At 36.3% G+C, this 27,819-nt stretch overlaps 2 protein-coding genes and 1 non-coding gene across 4 annotated transcripts in view; 2 read left to right on the top strand and 1 right to left on the bottom strand.

The window, feature by feature from the left end:
- Positions 1–1,399: 1,399 nt before the first annotated feature.
- Trnad-guc (transfer RNA aspartic acid (anticodon GUC)) lies at positions 1,400–1,471 on the bottom strand. Its single transcript has one exon. It is a non-coding gene; the product is annotated as a tRNA-Asp (tRNA).
- Positions 1,472–2,917: 1,446 nt separating this feature from the next.
- LOC134751469 (uncharacterized) lies at positions 2,918–17,841 on the top strand. Of its 2 annotated transcripts, none has more exons than XM_063686871.1 (7): positions 2,918–3,058; positions 9,932–10,015; positions 11,503–11,573; positions 14,109–14,291; positions 15,447–15,659; positions 16,578–16,779; positions 17,568–17,841. In XM_063686871.1, the coding sequence occupies exons 1-7, from the start codon at positions 3,049–3,051 to the stop codon at positions 17,645–17,647; spliced, it is 843 nt and encodes a 280-aa protein (XP_063542941.1). In that variant the 5' UTR covers positions 2,918–3,048; the 3' UTR covers positions 17,648–17,841. The 2 variants fall into 2 exon arrangements, with proteins under 2 accessions (XP_063542941.1, XP_063542942.1); XM_063686872.1 differs by lacking the exon at positions 2,918–3,058 and adding an exon at positions 9,116–9,303.
- Positions 17,842–18,590: 749 nt separating this feature from the next.
- LOC134751403 (dual specificity protein phosphatase CDC14AB-like) overlaps positions 18,591–27,819 on the top strand; it is a 38,470-nt gene continuing 29,241 nt past the window's right edge. Inside the window, exons 1-2 of the mRNA XM_063686797.1 lie at positions 18,591–19,373; positions 21,177–21,353. Coding sequence (XP_063542867.1) covers positions 21,308–21,353 — 46 coding nt within the window. The 5' untranslated portion in view covers positions 18,591–19,373; positions 21,177–21,307. The remainder of the gene's footprint in view (positions 19,374–21,176; positions 21,354–27,819) is intronic.

Genomic DNA, 27,819 nt, shown 5'->3' with positions numbered 1-27,819 from the left:
TATTTATATATTGGTCAGTATGGTTTAGTGGAGCTTGGCTATAATATAATACCGCATACGCCCAAAATAGGTCACATCCCTGATTAGACCGACCGAAGAGCTGCGCGAAAAACCCTAAAGACTGCAGCCTTTCTTTTATTAAATACTTAAAGTAACACACCCAAAAAAATATAATAAAGAAACATACATTTTCCTAAGTCATAAATGACTGTATTTTGATAGAAATCATTGAGGAAAACGTGCGAATATCGCGGAAAATGCCTTCTATTAGTACCTGTTTACTTTTGTTGTCGACCCCGTTCGCCTTTTCCGGGACGTTCCCGTTGTTTTCCTCACTTTTTTCACTTTTAACACCCTCCAACGCCATGTTCAAACGGTTATTTTATTCACTCTCATGCGAGAAATGTGATAATTTCTCTTATTTCACTACACATGAAATAGTTTCTCACAAATTCAATACGAGCTTGTCGTGCCGCGAGCGACTGTTCCATAGACAAACGTCCGCACGTCGCCGTTCGTCCGTCACAACGCGACGCAGTGAAACGCATTGGGTGCGAGTGCGAGAGAGTACGAGTGTGCGAAAGAAACATACTAATGCACACATGAGTGAAATGGAGTAACAGTATGAAAGAGAGAAAATATAATGAAAAAAGTAAAGCAAAATAAAATACGCACCAACCTCAGCACCAAATCAAGTTTGTTTTATGAATGCAAAATAAATCCGTAGCGTAACTCAGTATTAGTATTATCAGTAGTACGTAATGCGATGAGAAAGAAATCGATTCCCTTACAAATGGTAACTTACACATTTTGACAAAAAACTTATTGTCTGACACGAATTGTTACAGTCACAACATAATACATGTAAGTAAAACTAGGGCAAACCTCAGTCTAAGTAGGTATAAAGTAATTCCTATAGGACTAATACCTTATATTAATTAAACATAATAAGAAATACAACCAACCAATTAAATTTCCGCGCTTTTATTAATTTGACATTGACAAGAATGCATGTCCATAGTTCCATAGATATTATTTGTTTTTAATTTGTTGCGAAAATGATTTACAATAACTAATTAATCCTAGTATAATTAATTTGTAAGAGCATAAGTTCGAACAATTCCCGATTTATGAGAAAAATGAAACAAATATTATTTTTAATAAAATAAATTGTGTTAAGGAGCAGTATTATTCGCGACCCCATACCATAGACAAAGTATAGTATTTTTAAAGTAAAAATGCTAAATTTGTTTTGGTGTTAAAAATAATCATCAATGAAAAATAATCCTTTTACCATTTTTAAGTTTCAAATTCATATAAAAAAAAGTTCACCGATTGAGGGTTGAGAGTTGACATGAATAAAAATACATAAATAAAAAAACAAGTCAAAAAAAGTGTCCTCTCCGGCGGGGAATCGAACCCCGGTCTCCCGCGTGACAGGCGGGGATACTTACCACTATACTACCGAAGACTTGTTATAAGAGGCGAAATTACTTTAATATTTATTTCAATTCTTAAAGTCTAGTATATATAGATTAGTAAGGTGCGTTGGGGTAAGATTGAAAGGGTTTTTCATGAGGGGTAGGATGAAAAGTCGCCCGTAATGATTCGGCATACGGATGGTTTATTGTCTTACCCCTCATGAAAAACCCATACATATACCCCATCATTGTAAGTTTATGTTTACGGTGAAAACACCACAAAAGCTTGCAAATAGTGCAGTCAAGTGTAAAAATATGGATGCACACATCATACTCAAAAACATGTCTGCTCTTATGTCAGCGTATTAAAAATTATATAACGTATTTTGAGCAAGTTATATCAAAGAGGATATAATAACGGAGTTATATCTATCTTTGGTTATATGCACCCATATTTTTACACTTGACTGTACAAGATGAATTAGAAAGGAAGTTTTTTAGTTTATGGAATCTAGACAATGTTTGTTTTAAATATGTTCTATGTAAGAGATTACATACATACAGTACCGGCCAATAATACCTATATATCACCTCTGTTTTTACGGTATAACCTTTATTTATTTATTTATTTGTGAGTGACTTCCACCTCACTGCTTTAGGTAGTAGAGTAGTATTCCTTTGTACGGGCGATGAAAAAAATTGGTCTCATGTAACGGTTTTTTCATAGAAGTTATTTTTTTTTAAATGTATTGTCAATTTCTTTTTTTTACTAGGGTTTTTTTAGTAATAAGCTGAGTATTGTAATTCCCAGTATTTCATTGCAGTATTCATCATATATTTGTATAAAATGACTAGTAAAATATCCAATGACCTATATTGTTTACTTTATACAAGCTCATACAAAAACACTCAAAGGTGATATATTGGCCGGTACTGCACCTAGAGCGACCTATGGACTGGGTCCAAACACATTTCCCGTCCAACTGGACAGATAACGCGTTTTATCAGTACATTCATTAGCGTACAGTCGCAAGCGAATTGCTTTCTTTGACCCTTTACAGAACGAAGGATTGTAATGCTGCATGCTGGTGGCAAACGACCGTACGGACCGCCGTGGTCAGTAGCTTATGGACTTTTGCATGTTTCACAATCACATGTTCACGTTGCCGACTCTTGCTAAAAAGTATATTTCATTTGAGTAGATATACTAGTAAGTACATCTACAATTCACATTGCATCCACCTTACACTAATTTCAAAGCACTGGAGTAAGTGCAAGTATAAGTACAAATACTAACACAAATACTAATTTAAAAAAGTTTGTAGTTTCAAAACAAGATATTTCCAGTCACATACCTACATATTTTTTGTTTACAATCTTTATTTATTACAAATAATTATATATAGCGATTAAACATTTACCGCATAACAATTTGTGACTCAGCAGTACCACAGACAGAGGTATCAGTGTATCAGCATGCGTTTAGTTTGCATGGCAATGCCAGTCCGTCCACTACCTCGATTAGTACATTAACTGTGTCATTAGTTAAACAGTTCATAAGTTAATTTAGTTTAAACCTGGTATTTGTGTTATGGTGTTGTGATTGTGTAAAATAAAAAATTCGAAAATGATTAAATGTGAGTAAAAGTATCAGTAATTATATACATTATATACACTAAGTTGTCTTTAAATTTTGAAGTTAGTTTCTAAGTGTGTTTATGTAAATATGTATCCCGTCCTAAAGTACAACTTCTATGAATCCAACCAAGCTTATTAAAAACATATGAAAGCTTTGTAAGGTTTAACAGTACAGACGTAAGTATTAGACCTATCTCACTATTAACACGTATGTCAGATACATTGTTTTTGTGAGGCAGTATATATATTAATAAGTGCATTTTTCGATTTTTTTTGTGTTCTTCCATTATTGAGTCTTATTAGACTATTTCCACATTATTTCACAATAACACGGGATATTTCGGGTGAAAGTTGCGCATGCCCAAAGCTTGAGCTTTGATGAACTATACCAGTATATAAGATCTAGATACAGGGATGTTAGTTAGTATCATAGAGTAACTTATACTAGAGCGGTACTGTCATGGTAAATTTTGTAACCCCAGTAAATTCACTGCCATCTGTCGACACACTTTAAAACTAAAAATTAAGATTTATAAAAATACGATAAAATGTATTTAAATATAGATAAATGATTTTTTTTTTTATGCATTAATTATTTTTATGATTTTGACCCATGTTCTTTCACTGATATGCGTTAAAATTGTTAAATAACAAACGAAACAGTCAACGCCATCTATACGACAGTGCGCCAAAACTAGTGGCGCCCTCTGAACGAGAATAAAATTTTCTTGATTTTCGAGGCACGTTTTTTCCTTAGACTGTAAACATCTATTACGGAGTTATATCTATCTTTGGTTAGTATGAACCGAGACTTACGTAGTGTATTGGAGAAGCATTAACAGTGATTTAGTCTAAAATATTATGTATGATTTGAACTGCTTGCGAAACATACGAATATTCTGAACGAACTTTTTACTTTTGAATTAGGATTTAATTAAAAAATACATTTAAATTTTACTTAAGTGAATATTAAGCAAAAATAAACATGCATATTTCTGGTAAGTCCCGTAAGTCCCGTTGATATTTTTTCCCTGAAAATCCTACAGGATACATGGGTAAAGTAACGTATGTATTTTATTAAGTACGTACCTCTATGTTCTGTAATACCTAAATTGACATTATCTAACGTGAAACCATAAAAGTAAATGGAAAAAAAACAGTTCAAGTTTCGTTCGTCTTCCTATAGGTTGGTTATCTTATCACATAGGTAACTTACCTTAGATAGTATATCGCGCATTTCGTCCAATAACCTCAAACTATCCTTGCTTTTCTGACAGGGGCTTATGTTAAATTTATGATACTGTTTAAATACAACCAAACATACTGAACATACATACAATTTAATTGTTTTGTGGCTTATATTTTTAGGTACCAATGTGACTCGTGTTGAAGTTAAATATTTGTATTAGTTTAATGAACAGATATACATATAGTACGTTCAAATAAAACACAACTTCTGCTACTCACATCGCAAGGCTAAAAATTAAAGCTGAACTTTGATTACGAGCTTATGTGATGTATCTGGAGGTCAATTTATACTAGGGTTAACTAACGTTCGCGAGAAATTGTTTTAAAAATTTGAATAAACTTCAGTAGCTGAATTTGTTCTCCTGTAGAAAACATACCTAAACCTAAATAATGTAAATACTTAATGACCGAACGAAGCGAAGCAACAAGCGGCAAGAAGATGTTGATACAATTCCTCGCCAGTCTGCCTGTGACGACGAACGTAACGTCACGTTCGAAACGTCAGGCCATAAATAAACGTAAGTTTGTACGCGATTAAATCCCGTATTAGTTTTAAATTAGAAGCGAAGCGAGTTCTAGCTTGGACAAAAATAAATTATTGCTTTCGTATACTACATGTCGTATTACTCAATTATGATTTTCTTGGAACTTTGATTCGATAATAAAATTATAAAGATTTTTTGGGCCGATTTACTTTTCGGTTTTTTTCTTTCAAAATAGCGGAGACATGGAGGTTTGCGAGATCTACAGCTAACAGAGGTTTTATTAGTTATTGTTTTATTACCTAGAATGCACTAGGCATATGCATAATAACACTTAATTAGAATATAAACAAGTCGCGGTGTCGGTATGTCAACACGATCAAGGTCCAATAGTAAACTATACATACCATACGCTATGATATCTACATTGTAGATATCTTAGTAGTTTGTGAGTATGGTATACACGTCTGTTTCAGTTGCTTGTTGTATAAATGAGAGCAGTTGCCCGTTTTATATAGTCATATCAATTAATCCGAATGTTTATATCAGTCATAAAAATATATCCATAAATAAAAATATTACATTAACAGCACATTAAAACAAAAATTGAAAATTTAACTTAAAAATGAATATAATAGATTAATATTACATTACAATACAATTCATTAAAAATTAAATTAAATTAAAATTAAATATATTAATAACGGGTCACTCACGTATTTTAACACACGGTACGGAGTGAAACATATGTCGAGCGTTTTCGACTTAAAATACGTGAGTGACCCGTTATTCATATATTTAATATGTCTGTGTCTCACGGAAGTTTTATTATTAAATTAAAATTAAAATAAGAATAAAAATAAAAATTAGTATTGAAATTAGAATTAAAATTAGGATTAAAATTAGAATTAATATTAGAATTAAAATTAGAATTAAAATTACAATTAACTATTTACATTCAATTATACATCCGTGCCTCTAGAACCGGGATGACCGAAGTGGGATGGTCTCTTATACCTGTCCAGCTGCCCCAACAAGTGTTTATATTCTAATATCACAGCTAGTTTTGCTTTATCATATACACTAAATATTCTACAGTATTTAAACAATTTATGATAATTATTTTTATATTGAAGTTTTATTTTTAAAGGAACAATGGTTTTTAGTAATCTTATTTGAATATTGTATATTTTTTGTAAGTATGTATTATATGTTCTCCCATTTGAATGCAACTGATGGCAACTGTACGAAAATTATACATCCGTGCCCATCCCATCCATCCACCCATCTGATGGCAACTGTACGAAAGGGGTTAATCATGAATGGATAACCGCGTATGGATAAACCCTTTGGTCTATTTATAGCACATATATGCTTGATATACTTTATCCAGGCTTGATTGGTAAACTGATACTTAAAAGCTAATAACGCAATGTAATGACAGCAATGACGCACTGTGTTAATAAAATTGTAAAGTGATCATGTAGGCTGCAGGGTAATGATTTATATGACTGGTGAACTCTATAGAGGCTCATTACACAAAGCTATAGACGTAATTAATATTATCTTCGGTTACCGCGATATTTACTCATGAAATAAAAATCTTCTCGGGTCCGGCCGGGTTGGAGCCGGCGTAGTTTTTATCGCGTATATATATAATCGGTTCATAAGGCTATATATATATCGTTACTTGAAAATAATTATAGTGTATAACTAGCCTTATGAACCGATTTTGTATGTATAAAAAGTTTATAGTCTATGATGGTTCATTATTTTTAGTATGTGGGTATTTTTGCACTTTGTTGTTTCTCCTCAGTCACCCGTTGACGCTGTAAAGGGTTCGAAACGTCAGGATGTATTTGAATTCAATACACGCGATATAATCCGTTTTCATAGTTTTATTTCTATAGACGTAATTATTTTTGAAAGACGTTGCTAAGATACCAATAATTTTAGTAGAATATGCTGCACTCTCATCTATATATAGGCTTTACGTTTGTTTAACTTCTTGTGCTAATATTGATACCCGAGCAAGCGAAAGATACCTATACGGAGGAAAATACAAACCAAAAAACATTAGTACTTATTCAAATCCAAATGAACGCTATTAAATATCTATCATTATGATCATCACTTAAATTATATACTTATAGGGAATAATTCAAAACTTGTATTATTTCTCATCAGTTTTTGTGGACGTAGAGTATTTTTTTAATGTACTTATAAGAGTTATAAGTAAAAGCGAGTCGGACTCACCACCGAGGGTTCCGTACTTTTTATTATTTGTAGTTACGGCAACAGAAATACATTATCTGTGAAAATTTCCACTCTCTAGCTATCACGGTTCATGAGATACAGCCTGGTGACAGACAGACAGACGAACAGACGGACAGACGGACAGCGGAGTCTTAGTAATAGGGTCCCGTTTTTACCCTTTGGGTACGGAACCCTAAAAACTGTCTTTAAATGATATGATATGATTTATTTATCACACAATATACAATTGAACTTAAAATAACACATGGTAAATGCTTAGGAATTTATGAATGGCTCATCATAGTACCTATAAGTAGATAATTTTATATAAGTACTGTACTGTTAATAGCTTCACGGTTCACATTGGTACGTCATGTCATCATGTCAATGTAGTATGTTGAGAACTTGTTTAAATGCATCACAAGTGCATCGTGCAAGTGCAGCCAACGTTAGCACGTTTTATTAGCATTCATTGAGGCCGACTGCCAAGGCTGTGCAAATAAATTGAATCCAATCAAGTCTTGGAGTTGAAACTCTAGGTCCATGGGGTCCCAGCGCGCACAAATTGTTTGCAGAAATCGCGAAGCGTCTGGTTGACGTAATAGTGACCAACAGCATTGTGATTCAGCGGGGAAATGCCGCCAGCATCTTTGGTACAATGCCTCAAGGGCCTATTTTAGATTTAAAAGCTAGTTATTAATTTCGTTCAGTAGTACCACTGTATATATCTTGCATGTAAATAAATGTATTATTAGTTTAGATATCAAGCCTTACGATATATATCAACGATTTTTTTTGTATATAATGATTTAAGTACCTACTATTAATAATGCAGAAGTGTCCGTAAGTACGTAGCACTCTACCCCTAACAGCATTTATACGTCATTATGACGTCAGCGACGTCATTATAACGTGAAGTCACTTTGCTACCTGGGACCTAATTTGAGGAAATTGAGCACCTTAACTTATGGATATCTACATAAGAAAAAGCTTGTCATATTACTCCTGGTTTACCTAACAGTTACCTATACAGTGTGGAAAAAAAATTATGGCCCTGGAGGGAAAGTGCCTTAAAACCTTAAGTTAGAACATTTTACGTAAAGGAAACATTCTTTTATTTTTTTTTAAAGAATCAAAACTGCATTCAAAGATTTTTTTTAATCGCTTGTCTCGCCCGGGAATCGAATCGACTAAAAATTCCAAACAATAAACACTCGCTGTTTTATTCTACTAGTTCTCCAAAAAACATTAGGTCTTACACTCGTCTGTTGTACAAAATATTTTTGACAAGAGAAATTGAAAAAAAAAAAATGTTTGAATGCAGTTTTGTTTCTTTTTAGAAATAAAAGAATGTTTCCTTACTAAAATGAGCTAACAAGGTTTTAAGGCACTTTCCCTCCAGGGCCCATTAATTTTTTCCATCCTGTATAATGCGCTGCCACTAGTAGATATTATATATTATGAATCGAGAAAATATATGGCATCATGTTGGCAGTGTTATCCGAGTTCGTCATCAGCTATTATGTGAAAAGGAGATATTGCTCACAGTTATGAAGTAGGAGCTTAGCCTAGTCGGTAATTATAATTAATTATGTACAGGCTGTTAAGCTCATTTCAAGCTCCATACAACCAAACAGCATATAACTACGTCTACGTGTATATAATTATACTTACAACATCGCTTACTCTCTCTTCTGCCCGAGTTAAAACGAAGACCTTCGCTAACCCAAAGCGTCCGTTTTAACTCGGTCAAATTATGCCAAACGCATTATGCCAAAAAAAATCATTTTATGCCAAAATTGCCCAAAATGTGTTACATCATTTTGCAAAAGAGCTGATACTTTTCATACTCTGCTGGTTCGATTTTTATCAAACATAGCTAAGAACCACCGCAAGGAAACTAGCTTTCACGTTTAAAAAAACCCCATCGAAATCGGTCCATCCGTTTGAGAGCTACGATACCACAGACAGACAGACAGACATTATCATCGAACACCCCTCTTTTTGCGTCGGGGGTTAATAAGAATAACACTCGCGTTAAACAACGATATGTGGAACATGGGCTCGCTTCAAAACGAACTGTCAGTTTGTTTTTCACGGTTTTTATCTGACAATCTGTTAAATAATTGAACCGTAGGTCACGGTCCGTAACGACTCCATCTCAAAGAAGTGTATTGTGTAAGAGATAAGAATCGGAGATAACACAACAGTCGTCCACACAACGGAGTTGTGAGCAGTCTTCAGTTGCCGCGTTTATTGTAAGTTTCTGAAACTCATAATATCTCCGTTAGAAAGGTTTTTGTTTGTTTCCAACACAGTAAATGTATAAATAAAACCCCTACCTACCTTGTACCTTAATGCCTAAACGACGCAGAAATGAATTGCAATTTTTGGAAACTTACTTATATACTTACTTACTGCTGTGGCGCGACGACCCTAAGTGGATCTTGGCCTCCGACACCAAAGACCGCCATGCTACTCTGTCCAAAGCCGTTTCTGTCCAGTCGACGGCGCCGAGTTCGCTGAGGTCTTTCTGCACTTCGTCTCTTCAGCGGTACCTAGCGGTATTTTTGAAAAGCGTGGTTATAATCTTTAGGGTTCCACGTTAACACCGTGTATGTAACGCAAAATTTTAAGTCGTTTAATTTTTACACGTTTAAAAATCAATCATGATATTGCCTATCATGAAAAAAAAGTAACTGGGACTATAGTCTCCGTTTTGCGTTGCGCTGATAAAAAATATTTACATATAAAATTGTACTTTACATTATCGCAAGATACTGTTCATTCGTTGCATCTTTATTATACCTACTGTGTTCGTTGCGTATTCTGTGCTTAACAACTTAACTCTATGTAGGTCATAATTATTGTGTCTGTTTGCTCCAGTTTCAGTGTCTGAAGCCATGAAGATCGGGTTCATCGGGGGCGGCCGCCTGGCCTTCGCTCTGGCCAACGGGTTTATTTCTGCAGGTAAACTCAAAGATTCCAAATATCTAAGTACTTAATCATTAACGAATAACACAAAAAATCACCAACATCTTGTAACTTATATTCTATTGAGTAATTAAAAAAAAAAAAATGAAAAATATTTATTAACTAAGAGTTTACAATTCGTGTAAGATTAACTTTGGTACCCGCACTAGGCGCGCCTGTATCGCGGGGACCAAAAACAGTAGGTAGTTGTAACAAAGAGTGTTATAACCGGTTGACAATTTTACTTAATGTTAGTTTAACTAGGACTAAAAATTCTAAAACTACACAGATTTACAAGCTATCGGAAGTAAACTAAAAATAATTAAATTCAGTTTGTTTGCACCGAGTAAACCGAAAGTCTCCATTTTAGCTTGGGAAAATGCTTTCGTATTAGTTCGGATGTTCTTTACAGTTGATTTTTTGTTGATTCGGTTTCGGGTTTTTTAAATATATGGTGGATCCATGGGGATTTTACGAGGTCTATAAATAGCTCACAGAGCCACTAGTTAATTTAAGTTACTTCAATTCGCTTTCTGTTATGTCAAAATAGTATTTTTCCCCTCACTAGCTCGGAAAGCCGTCTATTATCCTTTAAAACAAGCTGGGAAAACGCATTTTATCCACTAGTGGGGAAAGTAATTTGACCTTGGATGGAGCGTGTTTAAGTAGCTTGACAGATAACAAAACGTAAAACGCTCATGATAATGGTTCGTTCGATATTAATTATCATTAAATAAATGGTTTGAAAATCTAATAAAAATACCAAATTTAGCTTTATTTAATAATTTTAAGTCATAAACCTTCAAATTCCATAAGAAACGTTAGATTTTTTGTAATAATGTTAAATATAATTCTGAACGCACAAGTTGAGTCGATGCAATTTCAAAACGCATCGTTGACATTTCATACGTCAGAACAGAAATGTCAACATTGTCAACAAAATTTTTACTGTTCTTCTGAAATTCTGCTCCTACAACCTTGATGCTGGCAAAATTTTCCCAATGGACAGATGCCATAAGAACCAAAAACTGAACTGAACTGAACTCACCGACTCACGTAAGAATCATAATTTCTAGTGTTTTTTGTTATAATATCGTAAAAAAATTAGTGATTCCAGTGATGAAGATGATCTAACGCCTGTGGATGTTGCACTTTCCTCGCTATAGTGAGGGGAAAAGTTTTGTGTTACACACGGGTGCAAATGTATTTTACTTCTCGTGTGTTGAAACACTCGCGGGTAAAATACAACTTTGCACCCTTGTATAACAAATAACTATTATGCAACTGTCACATAACAAGGGAGTGTAGAAGTTTGATGAAGCTGAACCGTAAAGTATAAAATACGAGTATATTGATAACATGCCGACATTAGACCACTGTATCGTGTCTATTATAGTAGAAAGTTTACTGTTTGAACACTGCTATCAACGACACATTAAAGTGAGTAGATAAAATCACTACTTCATTTTATTTAAAACTTTCAGGGCTGGCGAAGCCTGAAGAAATTACGGCTAGCGTTCACCCTGCTGATACCGCCAGTGCTGAAGCGTTTAAGGTAATCATAATACATATATTTATGATGTTATCATATCATAGGAAATACAAGCATGTTTTCCGTTAAATAACTTATGTGCCCTAAAACAGAAAACCTTTGGAAACCTCATCATCATCTTCCTCGCGTTGTCCCGGCATTTTGCCACGGCTCCATGGGAGCCTGGGGTCCGCTTGGCAACTAATCCCAAGAATTGGCGTAGGCACTAGTTTTTACGAAAGCGACTGCCATCTGACCGTCCAACCCAGAGGGGAAACTAGGCCTTGTCGGGATTAGTCCGGTTTGGAAACCTATTGTTGGATAACCCTCTGTACTCTATAAGTGACTTCATGGAATTGAATTTGTAATGATATATGTAATTTTATTTATGATTCAAATGATTTATTGTATTTTAAAAATGACATTTACTTCTTTTGTGATATTTTATTTTGTTTGACATTTAATGATATTTCTAAATTGCTAAGATTGACATAAATTTTTTAAATGTATTTGTTTATACATACTTATATGACGATCCTTATTGGGAGAGAAAATTATTTTAATTTATTTTGTGTTTTTTAGTATGTAATGTTTGACGATCATAATAAGAAGATAAGCATAATTTTGACATTGATGCAAATTTATAGTGTAATTTTTATCCTGAAATAAATAAATCTAATTCTTAATCTAACGGCCTCGCAGGCGCCGTTTTGCGCAGATAGGCAGTATGGCAGTAGAGTCGTGAGCGTAGCGTAAGACTAGGTACCTGCAAAACAACCAATCAAATACCTATAGCATAACAAAAATTAAAAAATACGATTTATTAAAGTGCATTGTATGATTTGTATGTTTAAAAAGGCACACTCTACCTACGTAGGTGCATACGTGATTTTATAGTGTTTGTTAAGTAAGCCTTAAGATAATACCTATATAACTATTTTGTGTTGTGTACCTCACGTGATAAAACACGTAGGTATAGGTACACGTACCTCTGACGTACAAGAAGTGTTTTAAATAAATAAACAACACAGACATCATCATCTTCCTCGCGTTGTCCCAGCATTTTGCCACGGCTCCATGGGAGCCTGGGGTCCGCTTGGCAACTAATCCCAAGAATTGGCGTAGGCACTAGTTTTTACGAAAGCGACTGCCATCTGACCGTCCAACCCAGGGGGGAAACTAGGCCTTGTCGGGATTAGTCCGGTTTCCTCACGATGTTTTCCTTCACCGAAAAGCGACTGGTAAATATCAAATGATATTTCGTACATAAGTTCCGAAAAACTCATTGGTACGAGCCGGGGTTTGAACCCGCGACCTCCGGATTGCAAGTCGCACGCTCTTACCGCTAACACAGACAATAAAATATTAATCCCTTAAGTCAGATATTACTTGCAAGTCTACATTTACGTCTTTAATTCAAGCTTTGTTACACAAGTGTCAGTATCCACATATATTAAGTGCTACTTGTGTTTATATTCTTACATCGGTCCCTTTCATAGGTACAAGATAGTATAAGTAGGTAAATATTATATCGAACAAGTCTCTTTTAGTACAAGTGCGTATTAATTAAAGAGTTAAAGGAAGGTTATCGCACATTTGATATCGTTCGCTGAATGGCTGTAACACTGTTCAGTACAATACAAATACCTAGTATCATTAGAAGTATTCTATACTGGTCTATACGCACTTTGTATGAGTCATGTAATTTACGAGTACGGAGATAATTATTGTAAATATCTATCCAGTTGAACTAGGTTTCATGCTAAACGTTTTTTTTTTTCAATTGTTTAATTTCCTGATTGCTAGAAATCTAAAGAAAAAAGACAGAAACTTGCTTTAAATTCTCGTGTTTCCGAGAAACTTCCGAGAATGTTCCTGCATTTTTGTGTATGTTCCGCAACTTGCACATTGTCAATCCAGATACAGATATAATCCGAATCATCACACGAAGCTACGGTTTTAAAACACGTGCACGGCTTATCAAACGAAAATAGAGCAAAATAACTAAATAGGTAAACAAAGATAAGATCGTGAATTGAAAAAAGCTACGAAACAACTTATGATTGAAACATATTGAAACACGATTTATGTAATATGTACCTACATATTACAAAATCATTATCAATAAACAAATCGTAAGTAGGACGATATTTTTAAATAATATACCTACCTAAGTAGATACTACATAGTATAAAACGTCGTTTTACGCTCTGTATGTATGTCTGTCCCTATGTATGCTTAGATCTGTAAAACCAGACAACGGAATTTCATGCATTTTTTTAAATAGATAGAGTAATTCAAGAGGAAGGTTTATATGTATAATTTGTAAAGGTTTTGTGTAATAATTAGTTGAACTACCCGTGCGAAGCCGGGGCGGGTCGCTAGTAGGTAATAAAAGCATGTCGCTAGTCGTAGCTATTGGTTTCCAGAAACTATATTGGTTTACTGACACTGTATATAGGCGCGACTAAAGAGCATCTCTATATTACCAAAGCGCTTCAATTTTAAGTCATAATAAATTTGACATTACCTACTTTTCAACCTTCACTTTAATTCCAGGGCCTGGGAGCCACAGCCATCTTCGAGAACAAGCCAGTGGTAGAGCGCTCAGAAGTGGTGATAGTGTCCGTGAAGCCAGAAGTCGTGGGGCCGGCGCTGCGCGAGGTCCGTGACCTGCCCGCTTCGAAAGGAAAGCTGTTCATTTCAGTGGCCATGGGCGTGTCTACGGGTACTATTGAGAAGGTGAATTGGGATATTTATGTATCCATCGTTAATTGATTGATATCTTCGAGAGTAAGCCGCGGATAAAGCGCCCAGAAGAGGCGAATGATTAGGCTGGTCCTTTGGCATGCTCGTAACTGGACACTTCGAAGATCAAAATTTTTATAATAATTCCACTGGCGTTTACAGCTGTAGAATTTACTAACCTCAATTTTGATGGAGTTGAATATAATAGTTATTTGTTATACAAGGGTGCAAAGTTGTATTTTACCCGCGAGTGTGGAATTGAAACATGAGCAAGCGAAAGGATTCTATAGTTGAACCACGAGCGAAGCGAGTGGTTCTAAAATAGAATCCTGAGCGTAGCGAGTGTTTCAACACACGAGAAGTAAAATACATTTGCACCCGTGTGTAACACAAAACTTTTCCCCTCACTATAGCGAGGAAAGTGCAACATCCACAGGCGTTAGATCATCTTCATCACTGGAATCACTAATTTTTTTACGATATTATAACAGAAAACACTAGAAATTCTGATTTTTACGTGAGTCGGTGAGAAGAACAGTAAAAATTTTGTTGACAATGTTGACATTTCTGTTCTGACGTATGAAATGTCAACGATGCGTTTTGAAATTGCATCGACTCAACTTGTGCGTTCAGAATTATATTTAACATCATTATAAAAAATCTAACGTTTCTTATGGAATTTTAAGGTTTATGACTTAAAATCATTAAATAAAGCTAAATTTGGTATTTTTTATTAGATTCTCAAACCATTTATTTAATGATAATTAATATCGAACGAACCATTATCATGAGCGTTCTACGTTTTGTTATCTGTCAAGCTACTTAAACACGCTCCATCCAAGGTCAAATTACTTTCCCCACTAGTGGATAAAACGCGTTTTTCCCCGCTTGTATTGAAGGATAAACGACAACTTTCCGAGCTAGTGAGGGGAAAAACTCTTTTTGGCAGTCCAAACATCATACTATATCATCATCATAAAGAGAGTAAATTTGTCAGATGATAATGATGAGCTTTAATGTTTTGGTCCTACAGGAATTGATCCATTTTCGTGGCAACTATTAATATAACATAACAGAGGGCCGCTTATGGGCTCGAAGATGTTAATTTATCTACGTTCCTGCATTCTATCATAAACATCTCACTTCCAGAACCTTCCAGCAGAGGCTCGCGTGATCCGCGTCATGCCGAACACACCCGCCCTTGTCAAAGAGGGTGCCGCCGCGCTCAGCCGCGGAGCCAAGGCCACAGCTGAAGACGCGAAGTTAGCTGCCCAGCTGTTCAGGGCCGTGGGGAGCTGCGACGAGGTCCCGGAGTACCAGATGGATGCAGTCACGGCGCTGAGCGGCAGCGGACCTGCTTATGTAAGTCTAAACCGTAAAATTATTTAATGTAAGTATGTCTCACAACAGTTTAAATTCGATTATCGCAATGACTTTTACCAGCTCTATATAGAAGACCTACTGGTAGAGTCGAATAAAACTTCCCGTTATAATTAGTAAATAATAGTAATATAATTAGTAGTTTAGAATTGTTGTGCTGTAGGTTGACCATGTTTAGAATTTTTACTTACCGAGATTCCACACGGCGAGATGTAGCAGGTATCGCATAACGCCATAAGATTATTAATTAGTAAATAAATACAATAACATTCAAATGACACGGAAAGTCAGCGATTGTTTTCGAATGTCACGCTTCAGCTCAAACCATAGACGTGTGGCCAAAAAGCCAGATAGACCAGCGGTGTCAGCATGGTTGCATTTTTGTCACCTGTCACTATGCCTGTCACTCGCACTTACATAGTTGTTAGAACGTGACAGGCATGGTGACAGGTGATGAATATGCTACCGTGCTAAGCCCGCTGGCCGCCACATAACAATCGCGCAAAATAACTACATCAGCTAAAAGCGAATTGCATGTATGAGAACTTTGAGAACCGTTTCCCTGGTGACAAGCAATATGGATGGTCGGAGTGGCGAGCCTTGGGGAGGCCTATGTCCAGCAGTGGACGTCTATCGGCTGACATGATGATGATGATGATGATGAAGCAATATGCAGCTGCTGAAAGTTGTCGACAAATACGAGAACACAGCATAGAATTAAGTACTTATTAGGGATTTTTGTTTTTCCTATCTCGATTTACAAGCACTAACAAAAAAAATATAGCACAACATTATCAACCCAAAAAAGCACGTGCATAGGTGAACTAGATTTCGTAAACATATATCGCCTTTCAAGATTCTTACCAACATTGACACTTATCAATCACACCTTATTTCCAGGTGTACATGTTAATAGAATCATTAGCCGACGGCGGCGTGCGCTGCGGTCTCCCCCGTGACCTGGCGCTCCGTCTGGCCGCACAAACTACCCTGGGTGGGGCCGCTATGGTCCGCAATGGTGGACATCCTGCGCAGTTGAAAGATAACGTGACCAGCCCGGCTGGATCTACTGCTGACGGGACTTATCACTTGGAACAGAATGGTAAGTTCCTCTTGATTTACATGCTCGTAAAGCTGGAATAACTATTTAATGCCATTAAATGTACCAACGAATTGATAAAATGTGACGGGTGTCTGAAGGCCGCTTTAAAGATACGGCATGGAAGAAATTAAGTAGGTATGGGGTTTGGAAGTACAGACCGCTCTGGGCACAGCCGCTGTTTGCATATGGGGTTTGGAAGTACAAACCGCTCTGGGCACAGCCGCTGTTTGCATATGGGGTTTGGAAGTACAGACCGCTCTGGGCACAGCCGCTGTTTGCATATGGGGTTTGGAAGTACAAACCGCTCTGAGCACAGCCGCTGTTTGCATATGGGGTTTGGAAGTACAGACCGCTCTGGGCACAGCCGCTGTTTGCATATGGGGTTTGGAAGTACAAACCGCTCTGGGCACAGCCGCTGTTTGCATATGGGGTTTGGAAGTACAGACCGCTCTGGGCACAGCCGCTGTTTGCATATGGGGTTTGGAAGTACAAACCGCTCTGGGCACAGCCGCTGTTGGCATAGGTACTCATAAAAATAGACTTAAGTCTTTACACATATTGATGGATAGAGTCGCTGTATGGATAGTTGCGGGTGTCTGTGACGGCAACAAGCAACGTGTCGTGTGATTTTTACGAGTAGTTAAATGTTCCGCATCGGGCATATCGCACCAAACAACTAGCTTCTTAATATTGCATAACCAGAATCTTATCGACATGCATACTATTAAATTAACTATGTTTATCAAAATTCATCTATGTTTACTAAAATATTATTCGTCTGCTTTCAGGTTTCCGATCAGCCGTTATCGGCGCAGTGAAGGCAGCCACCGATAGATGTAAAGTAGTCAACCAACAGCTGAACAATTAGGAACTGTTATTAAAGATGTGCCAAAATGAGCCTTTCCTTTGAGCCAAATGTAAAAAAAAAAAATTCTCGTTGGACTTGTTGAATAAAATATAAATTGATAATTAAGCTAATTTGTTAATTGTATAGAGTCGCGTAGGAGTAAAACGATCTGATTTTTGTGACGAATATACAGAAATATATTTTATTTTGTTGAACACTTATTGAAGTGAAACTTCTTATGGGACTTCCAACTGACAGTTGCGTTAAACGTTTAACGCTACCATAGATAATTTAATTTTATACTCAATTATTAACTCACTAAAGTTAACTTTTGTTCGACCAGCACGGTGTCTCTTATCTCTCTCTCTCTCTCTCTCTCTGCATACTTGTTTGAATATACATACATGTACCAGGCGAACATAAAGAACCAACAGGAGTATATGTTATTCACAGTTGGCCTTCTATTGACTATTATAGGGGACGCACGGCGCCGACCAAGCGGACTCGAACGCAATACAAGGTACCAAGGTGGTACCAAGCGAAGGAGGTTTAGAAAGTTATATCAATTTATATTAAATATAGCTAATAAAAAAACTAATAAAGTTTGTCTTAAAGAAACAATATGAGTTCACTAAAAATCAATTTCTACCCCTTCCTATTTTCATTTCCACATTACGAAGTTTCACTTCTTCCGCGCGGAGGGACCACGCACTGTTTTTTAATTATTTTTTCTAACACAACCCAGCTTCGGGATGTTCTGCCGGTGCTAAAAATGTATGTACTTTTGTGCATGAAATATATGAGGCACAGGGCACAGTATAACTTAGTTTAACCGAAAGAGCAGCAAAGCTAAATTAAACATGTATTTTATTTTTATAGCAATAAAAATCTATGTTAAGGCGGCTGCTAGCGTCACCGAACGTACAACAACATAAGTTATTTCTAGTTTAATTTCAGCGCCATCTATCGATACGTTTTGAAGATTTGTTAGATATTGATAAGCACGCCATCTAGTTCTGTCCTTCGAAGAAAAATTTATTTGACCATAGACAAACTTTGGGTCGCGATTAATACCTTCGAAATATCAACCAATCACGAAGTAGCCAGAGGGCGCTAGTTGCTAAGACGAATTTGACTTTGACATGTCAAACAAAGCGAGTTTTTCCAACGGCTGCGGTGTACAAACGTCATGCTGTAATGGCGAAGAAATAAATTGCGATCGCTGCGAACATAGTGAATCCATGACCTTGCGTCGTTATAATCAATTGTGTTGTTGTCATTCTTCGTTACAACCGGTGCTTCTGTTTACATGTTATCAATTTTATCATTCGTTGTATACTTGTAGCGTTACGCCGCTCGATCTCGCGAGTGTTTTATTGGATTCTGAATAGGATGTGAAGCTAGTGTTATTAAAGATTTAAGTGTATTGAAGGTTCCGCGGATTTGCGCGTTAAACTGGCCTTTTGTTTGAGTAGAGATCGGCCCACGCCTTAATAAACCGACTCCTACGCGGAGCCTCTGATGGCAACTGATTCGTATATCCTTACAATGGACCAGAAACGTGGACGAAATAACTACTCCAGCTATTGTTTATAGTTTTCCGTGTATGTTATATTGTAAGTTAAAGTGTTAATCGGTCTTAAATCGCCGCCTCGGCTGTTCGAAATCGTCGTGAAGAAGAGTTGTTTAGTGTCAACAATCAAGGTTATTTGCCGAAGTCCCGGATTTATCTATTAAGAATATTTTGGTAAGAACAAATATATTTATATCTTTCTTGTTAATTGGCCTACAGTTTTCGCTTAAACACTACTTTAAAAAATCTAATTTATTTGTTTTTCTAACTAAAAACTTAAGTTGTATGTTTACATTGATTGCTCAATATTCAATCGCAAAAAACGAAACTTTCTAACTAGTTATCTTTTAAGGAAACATGACTGTATGTTACAAATCCACTCACATGCAGCTCACATGTGCCTGGTCTATAGGTAAACTGTATAGAGCTTGATTTTCTATTGAAACATACAATAGGGATGATGACACATGTTGAATTTTATAACAAAATCTAGTAACATAGATAGCAAATGAGCAATTTATCACAATAATGTAGATATTAAAATAATATATGGAAATAATACAAAAATACAGGACTCGAAAGTTTCAAAATTTAAGTAATTTTTCAACTTCCAAAGAGAAAAAAAGTAAGGGTACCTATATAAATAAACGCAATATTTCACCGACAAAAACGCAATTTTCTTATTTTGTCTATACATTCAAAATGGGCTCTCAGTGAACTTGACGTCACGTTCACTTATCATTTTGTTAGAAGTGGTTTGTGAGTGAAGTACGACTGTCGGGCTTTGACTATCATTTCTGACTTTTGTATTGTATGCAATGGGTCCCATATAGACATTTGATCCTAAAAATAATCCTGATTGATTGATACCATTAATAAAAACCGGCCAAGTGCGAGTCGGACTCGCCCACCGAGGGTTCCGTACTTTTTAGTATTTGTTGGTGTAGCGGCAACAGTATTACATCATCTGTGAAAATTTCAACTGTCTAGCTATCATGGTTCAAGAGATACAGCCTGGTGACAGACAGACAGACAGACGGACAGCGAAGTCTTAGTAATAGGGTCAATATTCGATTTTTCAACTTTCAATATTTGGTTTCGCTTACACTTACTAATGACTGGGTTCCATGTGGATGAGCAGAGTAGAACCGTCAGGTGAACAAGTCTGCCGTTGCTGAGCATTTACTAGAGTCAGGGCCAAACCACTGGATTGAGCTTCACAACCCTAGAATACTTTCTACAGATCGTGCGTTTTATAGTAGAAAAATCCGTGAAGCCATTGAAATCAAGAAACATAGAAATTTCAATTGAGACGAAGGTTTTAAGATCTCATCCACATGGAACCCAGTCATTAGTAAGTGTAAGCGAAACCAAATATCGAAAGTTGAAAAATCGAATATTGTGAGTGTTGTGTGTCGACCCGGTAACATCCCTAGTGCGCAAAACGTTCAAGTTAATAAACAAGACCAAGTGTGGGTAGTTCGAAAAACTCGCGCGCCTAAAAGATGTTGATGTCAACTTTAGCCAGTCTTCTCCGAGACCACGGGGACAACGCCGTCCTCGAAACGTCGGAGGTAAATTTAAAACTTATTTTACGCGATTAAGTCCCGTCGTTGTAAATAATAATGAGTAAAAATCGTGAAAGTTTAAATCAGTGATTTGAGGTTTTGTTAATCAACAAAAAGTTATCTTTCCAAAAACTCAGAAATGAGGTAGGCATGTCACCTGAAGAGTTGATTTTTAGGGTTTTTAGGGATTACTAAGACTGCGCTGTCCGTTTCATCCGTCTGTCTGTCTGTCACTAGGCTGTATCGCATCAACCGTGATAGCTACAGTTGAAATTTTCACATGATGTATTTCTGTTGCCGCTATAACAAAGAACACTAAAAAGTACGGAACCCTCAGTGGGCGAGTCCGATTCACACTTGTCTGGTTTTTTTAAAAATTATAGTAACATAAGTTTATCATCCTTTCCAGATAAAATCAATCAAGCAATCAAGTTTAACATAATATTTTACAAAATCAAGAGAATTGAAGCAATGTCGGCTGACTGATTGAAAACCATCAAGATAAGGAAAACAGCAGCATTCCTGTGCTACAAAGTGAGAATGGATGAAAGCGATGTCATTATATCATCTACGGAAATTATAAAAGGTAACTTACTATTATTTATTTATTAAAATAAGTCTAAACAAGGTAGAAGGCTCTCTTGGTTTAATCAGATCGTTTGAGTAATGTGTCGATTAACCACTCACATTCAGGTAAAAATATTCGGAGATAACAAAACAGGTTATCTCCAAATGAGCTGTTATATTAATTTGAACCATAAACATTGGAGGGTAAAATTGCTTATTAAATGGGCTTTTTTTGTTTAACAGATTGAGGTTCAAGCAGATATAATAACAGAAAATCAACTATAGCACGTTATTTATATCAAAAATTAGCAAAGCAATATTACCTACTAGCTTTTGCCCGCGATTTTCGTTCGTCCGAATCCGTTCAGTAGTTTTTTGAGTTTATCGCGAACATACATACATACAGACAGACGCGGTGGGGGGCATTGTTTTATAAGATGTATAGATTTCAACTAAATTGGTTCAGCGCCTTAAGCGTGAAGTGGTTATAGACAGACAGACACATTTTCACATTCGTAATATTATTTATTAGTATAGTATATTTATTAGTATAATATAGTTATTAGTATTAGAGTTAGTAATTAGCAAAGATAGATATAACTCCGTAATAGATGGATTCAGTTTAAGGAAAATCGTGCCTCGAAAATCACGAACAGATGGTGCCGCTAGCTTTGGCCTACTCTCGTAAAGAGGGCGTTGACGGTTTCGTTTGTTATTTATAATTTTAACGCATCCAGTGAAAGAAAATGGGTCAAAATCATATAAAAATAGTTAATGCAAATAAAAAAATAATTTATCCATATTTAAATACATTTTAACGTATTTTTATAAATCTTTATTTTTAGTTTTAAAGTTGGTCGATAGAATTGATCGAATTTACTATGACAGTACCGCTCTATCTTATTATATCCTCTTTGTAATTAGTATGGATTGTTTTAATTACCTTTCAGAAGAATGAGTGTTCTGCAGTTTTCTAACATGTTTCTAACCAAAACAATAATATTTATACAAGCAAAGAGAATATATAGGATACAGGGGTACTGTCATAGTAAATTTTGTAGTCACAGAAAATTTACTGCCATCTATTGACATATGGTTAAAACTAAAAATAAAAATACCAAAAAATGTATATTTATGGATAAATGATGTTTCTCATATTAAATCACATTTAGAAACGGGTCTATCGCGAATTTTCGAAATTCGCGATAGACCTGTTTCTAAATGTGATTTAATATGTGTTTAAACCGCGAAAGTTTTAAATGTTAAATGATGTTTCTATTTGTATTTATTACATTTATATGATTTTGACCCATGTTCTTTCACTGATATGTGTTAAAATTATTAAATAACAAACGAATCCCTCAACGCCATCTAAACGAGAATAGGCCAAAGGTTGGTATTGGTGGTAGCGCCATCTATGCGAGAATATTTTTTTTATTTTATTCCTTCCGGCCCCACCGGCCATCAGTTCCGCGAGCAATGTGCCCCGCCCACTGCCACTTAAGGTTTGCAATTCTGCGAGCTATGTCGGTGACCCTAGTTCTACTGCGGATATCATCATTTCTGACTCTATCACGCAGAGAAACCCCGAGCATAGCTCTCTCCATTGCATATTGGAGTGGCGTCCGCGTACCGGAAGACGAACTGCCGGTAGGCCTCCAACGAGATGGAGCGACGACCTGGTGAAGGTCGCGGGAATTCGGTGGTTGCGAGCGGCACAGGATCGGTCGGAGTGGCGAGCCTTGGGGGAGGCCTATGTCCAGCAGTGGACGTCTATCGGCTGACATGATGATGATGATGATGATTTCCAAGGCACGTTTTTTCCTTAGACTTTATTCATCTTATACGCAGTTATATAGGTCTTTGATACAAGTATTATGCAGCAGTTTTAACAATAAAATGCAATATTAAACGTTCTTTAGCAAATTCTGTTGAATCGGTATGGTGATGCAATTTTTCTCTGTTCGGCACTTAGTCATGTCACATAAAATCACGTATTGCATGTGGGTATATATATATACATATATGTCATAAGTAATAAATATTTCAGGTTAAGGTGAGATAATTAACAGAATACCTATACAAACGAATTTTCAGAACTGATTTATATACCTCTAGAATCTTCTTTTGGCAGCATGCAACGATTGCATTACAAGATGGATAATTTCCATATACCGTGTACAGTCGAAGGCAAAAATATCGATCCAGACCAATGGCTCAAAAATACGTGAACACGACTTTATTGTCTAAGGTGTAAAAGCGTACACATATTTTTGAAACTTTGGGAATGTATATATATTTATGCCCTTGACTGTACCTACTTAAAATTGAGAACCCCTTTTGGGGTTTAAGCAAATTAGGTTGTTTAAATTGAAATGTCCAACGTAAAGAAAACCTCTAATGGCTTATCAATTAGAGTCGTCAAGAATAAAAAAATAGGCGCCAAAAAAAGATACATATAGTACAATAGTACACATAGTAAGGAGCTAATACTATTACAATTACAATTATATTATGTTTCTAGTTCACTTCCTGATTCTGACTCGCAAGTCACATATATATTTTCTTTATTGCAACTATTTGTGGCTTTCCGTTAGAGGAGGGTCCTTATGCGCATGGAGCATAAGGACCCTTTAGGCATAAAATGCCACATATAATCTTCTTTAAAAATAAGGCTCCTTTTTAATGCCTAATCATACCACCTGACTTTCGCCCTTCTGACCACAATCTCAGTATTCGCGCAGAAATGCCACAGCTAGTGTAGGTGTCAAAAACAAGTGCCGACCTAGCACTCATTCATCAATCAGCCTGCCAATCAATTATGAACCCAGTTCCATCGACTTACAGTCCTCCTTCATCATACAGGGTTCCAATTACAAACTTAGTTTTTTCACCCAGCCAAGTATACCAGTAACTTTGTCTCATATAGTTTTGTAGGAGTGTACGATCGATGTTGCAGTTTCTAACTGTATGTATAAGATGGTCGCGATCCGACCTTCACGGTTCACTTGAGCCTGATCCAGTGTGAAATTGCCTTTGCATACCTTGTTTAGATTTGTAACATAATTATGGGATCTTTGTTATTTAATTAAGGGTAGGGTTTTCATAACAAGACTTCCGTGAGACACAGACATATTAAATATATTAAAAACGGGTCACTCTGCTCCGGTCTGCCAACGCGAGCTCCTAACGACACTACTCGGTACGGAGTGAAACATGTCGAGCGTTTTTCTACTTAAAATACGCGAGAGACCCGTTTTTAATATATTTAATTGTAGGGTAACCGGCGAGCGTGTATGAGGAATGTTATGAAAGTGAAGGAAGCGAAAGAGGTAATCGTAGCAAGTGGAAATCCGTGGTCTCTGCCTACCCCTCCGGGAAATAGGCGTGATTATATGTATGTATGTATGTAATTGTAGGGTAGGGGGGGGGGGGGTAGGGTTGTAGGGTTGTTCCCTTACTGATAACCTTGTTTATATAACGCAAAACCGCCATAAGATATCGAATTTCAGGACTTTTTACCTTGACTACGAACATTACATTCATTACCCGAGCACTCGTACCAACGAAACCTTCGTTATTTTACCATAAAACCGAATTATAAACAAGACCATTTAGACCACATATAACCGCGAACGAAACACGAATAAATATTGCCTTATTTCCTATGCGAATGTGAGCTAAAAACAAAAGTGATGTAAGCGTATTTAAGTATTCTGCCGTCGTAAGCCAAAAACCGAATGTCATTATGAAACTCGTATGTAGATATGACTTTTTAGGTTAGCACGGTAGTCATAGAATACGTCAGAAAGGCTCCGCATTGTGCTGTGTAATGTTTACAGCATGTTTTTTATGGAAGAAATATAGAAAAAGGTTAGCTTAAGTTACGGACGTTATGAGTGTTATGATTTACGCTATCGTAAAACTGTTAGGTCGTCTTAAAGGTGGTGACCCTATTTTCTTTTCATCAACACAAAGTACACAGTAAATTTCTTGGAATGTGACCGCGTTTATTTCGTTGTCATCGATACTGCTGCACACGGTGTATGAATAAAAATAGATCCATGTCAATCAATAAGTTGAAAGTAGCACTATTTAGCCCAAAACGTACACCACAAAGCGTTTTCCGATACAACAACTTCTTTGATATTAAAAGTCGTCGAGAGTAGGTATAGGGTAGACTTACACAGTAATACTCCGTATACCGACGAGCACTAAGAGCTTATAAAAGCTCTGCAATTTGAGTGTTACCGTAAACAATACATCTACACCTATACCTACATATAGCTACACCGTAATGTTATTTGCTATGTTGGTAGATTCTCTCTCGATTCAATTTATTTTAACTTTGTTATGAGCTTGATTTTATTTTAAATAAAATAATGTAGGTTTCTCCACGTGGAATTAAATACAGGGAATATGTAGCAGTGACGTGACGTCAATCCATTGTCGGGCGTTATTTGACTTGCTTTTTCTGTAAGTCCTGAAAAAATGCATCCTCTTTATTTTCAGACAACTGTTGATTTGGGTACCTATGTTTTAATGGACTATAAATTATAGTTGTTGGTTCACTTTCTTCATCGTGTATTAGCTTTCACATTTTTTATATTTTTAATACAACCGCGCTCGATTCGTACTGAGAGAAAGATAGAGGGCACAGATTATCCTAAAAGTTACAAACAATGTGTGGTCCGCACGCGTACCACAGACAGTATCACTGATTTCAGTCTTAATGTTGGCAATGCTGTCAACAACAACTAAATAGTGGTCCATAGATAAATACCTTAAAACTAGCATATATGTACATGTTACATTATGGCTGTGATGCATTACTGCATGCATTCAAGAAGGTTAACGTAGTCATAAGCCAAACTAACAATTCTATGGATAAAATAATTATCTGAAATAAAGAATTAATAATAATAATTACGCACCCCCGCTGTGTCAGAAAGGCGGCCGGCCGCAGTTTATGTTGGGGTTGGGTCTTTCCGCAGTCAGGTAAAAATAGATATCTAATTCTGAAGGGCCCCTTGACTATCAGTCCGCCGGACGATATCGGCCTGTCAGTCGTTCGGAACTGTCATATTTTTGTTCTAACTGACAGGCCGATATCGTCCGCAGGACTGATAGTCGGTGGGCCCCTTAAAGGAATGATTTCGTAATACGAAACGAAGACTTGGAATCGCAGGAACAAAGTATATTTTCGGCAACTTATTGCCAATTTTCATAAAAAGTTAGACCAGATGTTGCGAACAACAGAATTGGTAAACTTCCACATTTCATATTGCTTCAGTTGAGATAAAACGTAGGCAATTCGACGAAAGCTCCCACCGTTCCGTTTGAACAGGCCGTTTCGTACAAAAACTTTGAAATTACATGTCTGTAGACGATTGATTAAGTTTGGATAGGTTGCGTGAAAAACTTGATACCTCAGCCCCTATCACCTAAATATCTTTTGTCTCTATCTGTCTTGGAGAATAAGTTAGCGATAGCGTATCAGTTTCAGGGCATGAAAATTCAAGAAGGTTCACTTTAATAATAAGCGATTAAATGCAGTTCAATGGTTCGTAAGTTTTAACTCGCAAGGATTTTGAAAGTCATAATCTTTATTTAATAATTAATATAGTTACAGGATAGGTATCTACACCAAATAAGCTTGCATGTGTAATATAGCAGTCGTTAAATTTATAATGTTTCGGGAACTCTTTAAGGTGCATTGAGGTAGCTACGAAGGCGGAGTAGTTTTGAAAATGACCAATATCTTCTAAGCTTAAAGCACTTATCTACTACTGTAGCAACAGTAAGCAAGATGCCTTGGTAAGCGTTGCAGTAGCAAAGTTTTGCTAAAGTATGAAGTGCTACTGATTTTATAGATATTTTCCATTTCCAAAATTAACCCGCTTTCGGAGTTACCCCAATGCACGTGTATAATGGCTGTTAGCTATGTACGAGTATATGTATACAGATTCTTTGACCGCCATAACATGTTTTACATGTTTTAAGTCAGAAAGATGACGTATACCATACATCATCTTTTGTCCATTTCTTTATTCCAAACCATTGAATACACGTAGGTTGCTACTGTTGCTAGTGACCGGCAGACTATATTTGGCGAGCGATTGAGACCGCTCAAGCGTAGGCGTTTAAAATTGCAACTGCGTCCTCTGTCAAGATACTCTGCGGTTTCAACAACAGTTTCAGGAGTCGTAAATTTAATGACGGAACCTTATCCGTGCTTACGATCGGTGTTCATTTAAAATGTTCGCTAAGTTTTAATGGCGGGGTTATTTAGTGCGTGCGCTGCGGTGAAACTTGGTTAAAAATTTGGTCCCAATATCATAACGTCAGAAGAGACCAATTTTATTATTTAGCATTAGCACTATTTCATGAAGTGCAATATAAAAAACTTAAAATAATGCATGTTTTGTGAAGTAGACGCTTAATTTTTATAAACTGAATTAAATAGATATCAATATCATACACTA

Source organism: Cydia strobilella, chromosome 22, assembly GCF_947568885.1.
Source record: "Cydia strobilella chromosome 22, ilCydStro3.1, whole genome shotgun sequence".
Classification (NCBI taxonomy): Eukaryota; Metazoa; Arthropoda; class Insecta; order Lepidoptera; family Tortricidae; genus Cydia; species Cydia strobilella.
Note: the sequence above shows the minus strand (reverse complement) of the source record. Positions and strands in the feature narration are given on the sequence as shown.

What these genes read in the sequence shown, in the direction of transcription:
- LOC134751469 (XM_063686871.1), top strand. An exon ending in CCAGTGCTGAAGCGTTTAAG is followed by an intron (nt 11,574 to 14,108) that starts GTAATCATAATA and finishes CTTTAATTCCAG; the next exon opens with GGCCTGGGAGCCACAGCCAT. An exon ending in CTACGGGTACTATTGAGAAG is followed by an intron (nt 14,292 to 15,446) that starts GTGAATTGGGAT and finishes TCTCACTTCCAG; the next exon opens with AACCTTCCAGCAGAGGCTCG.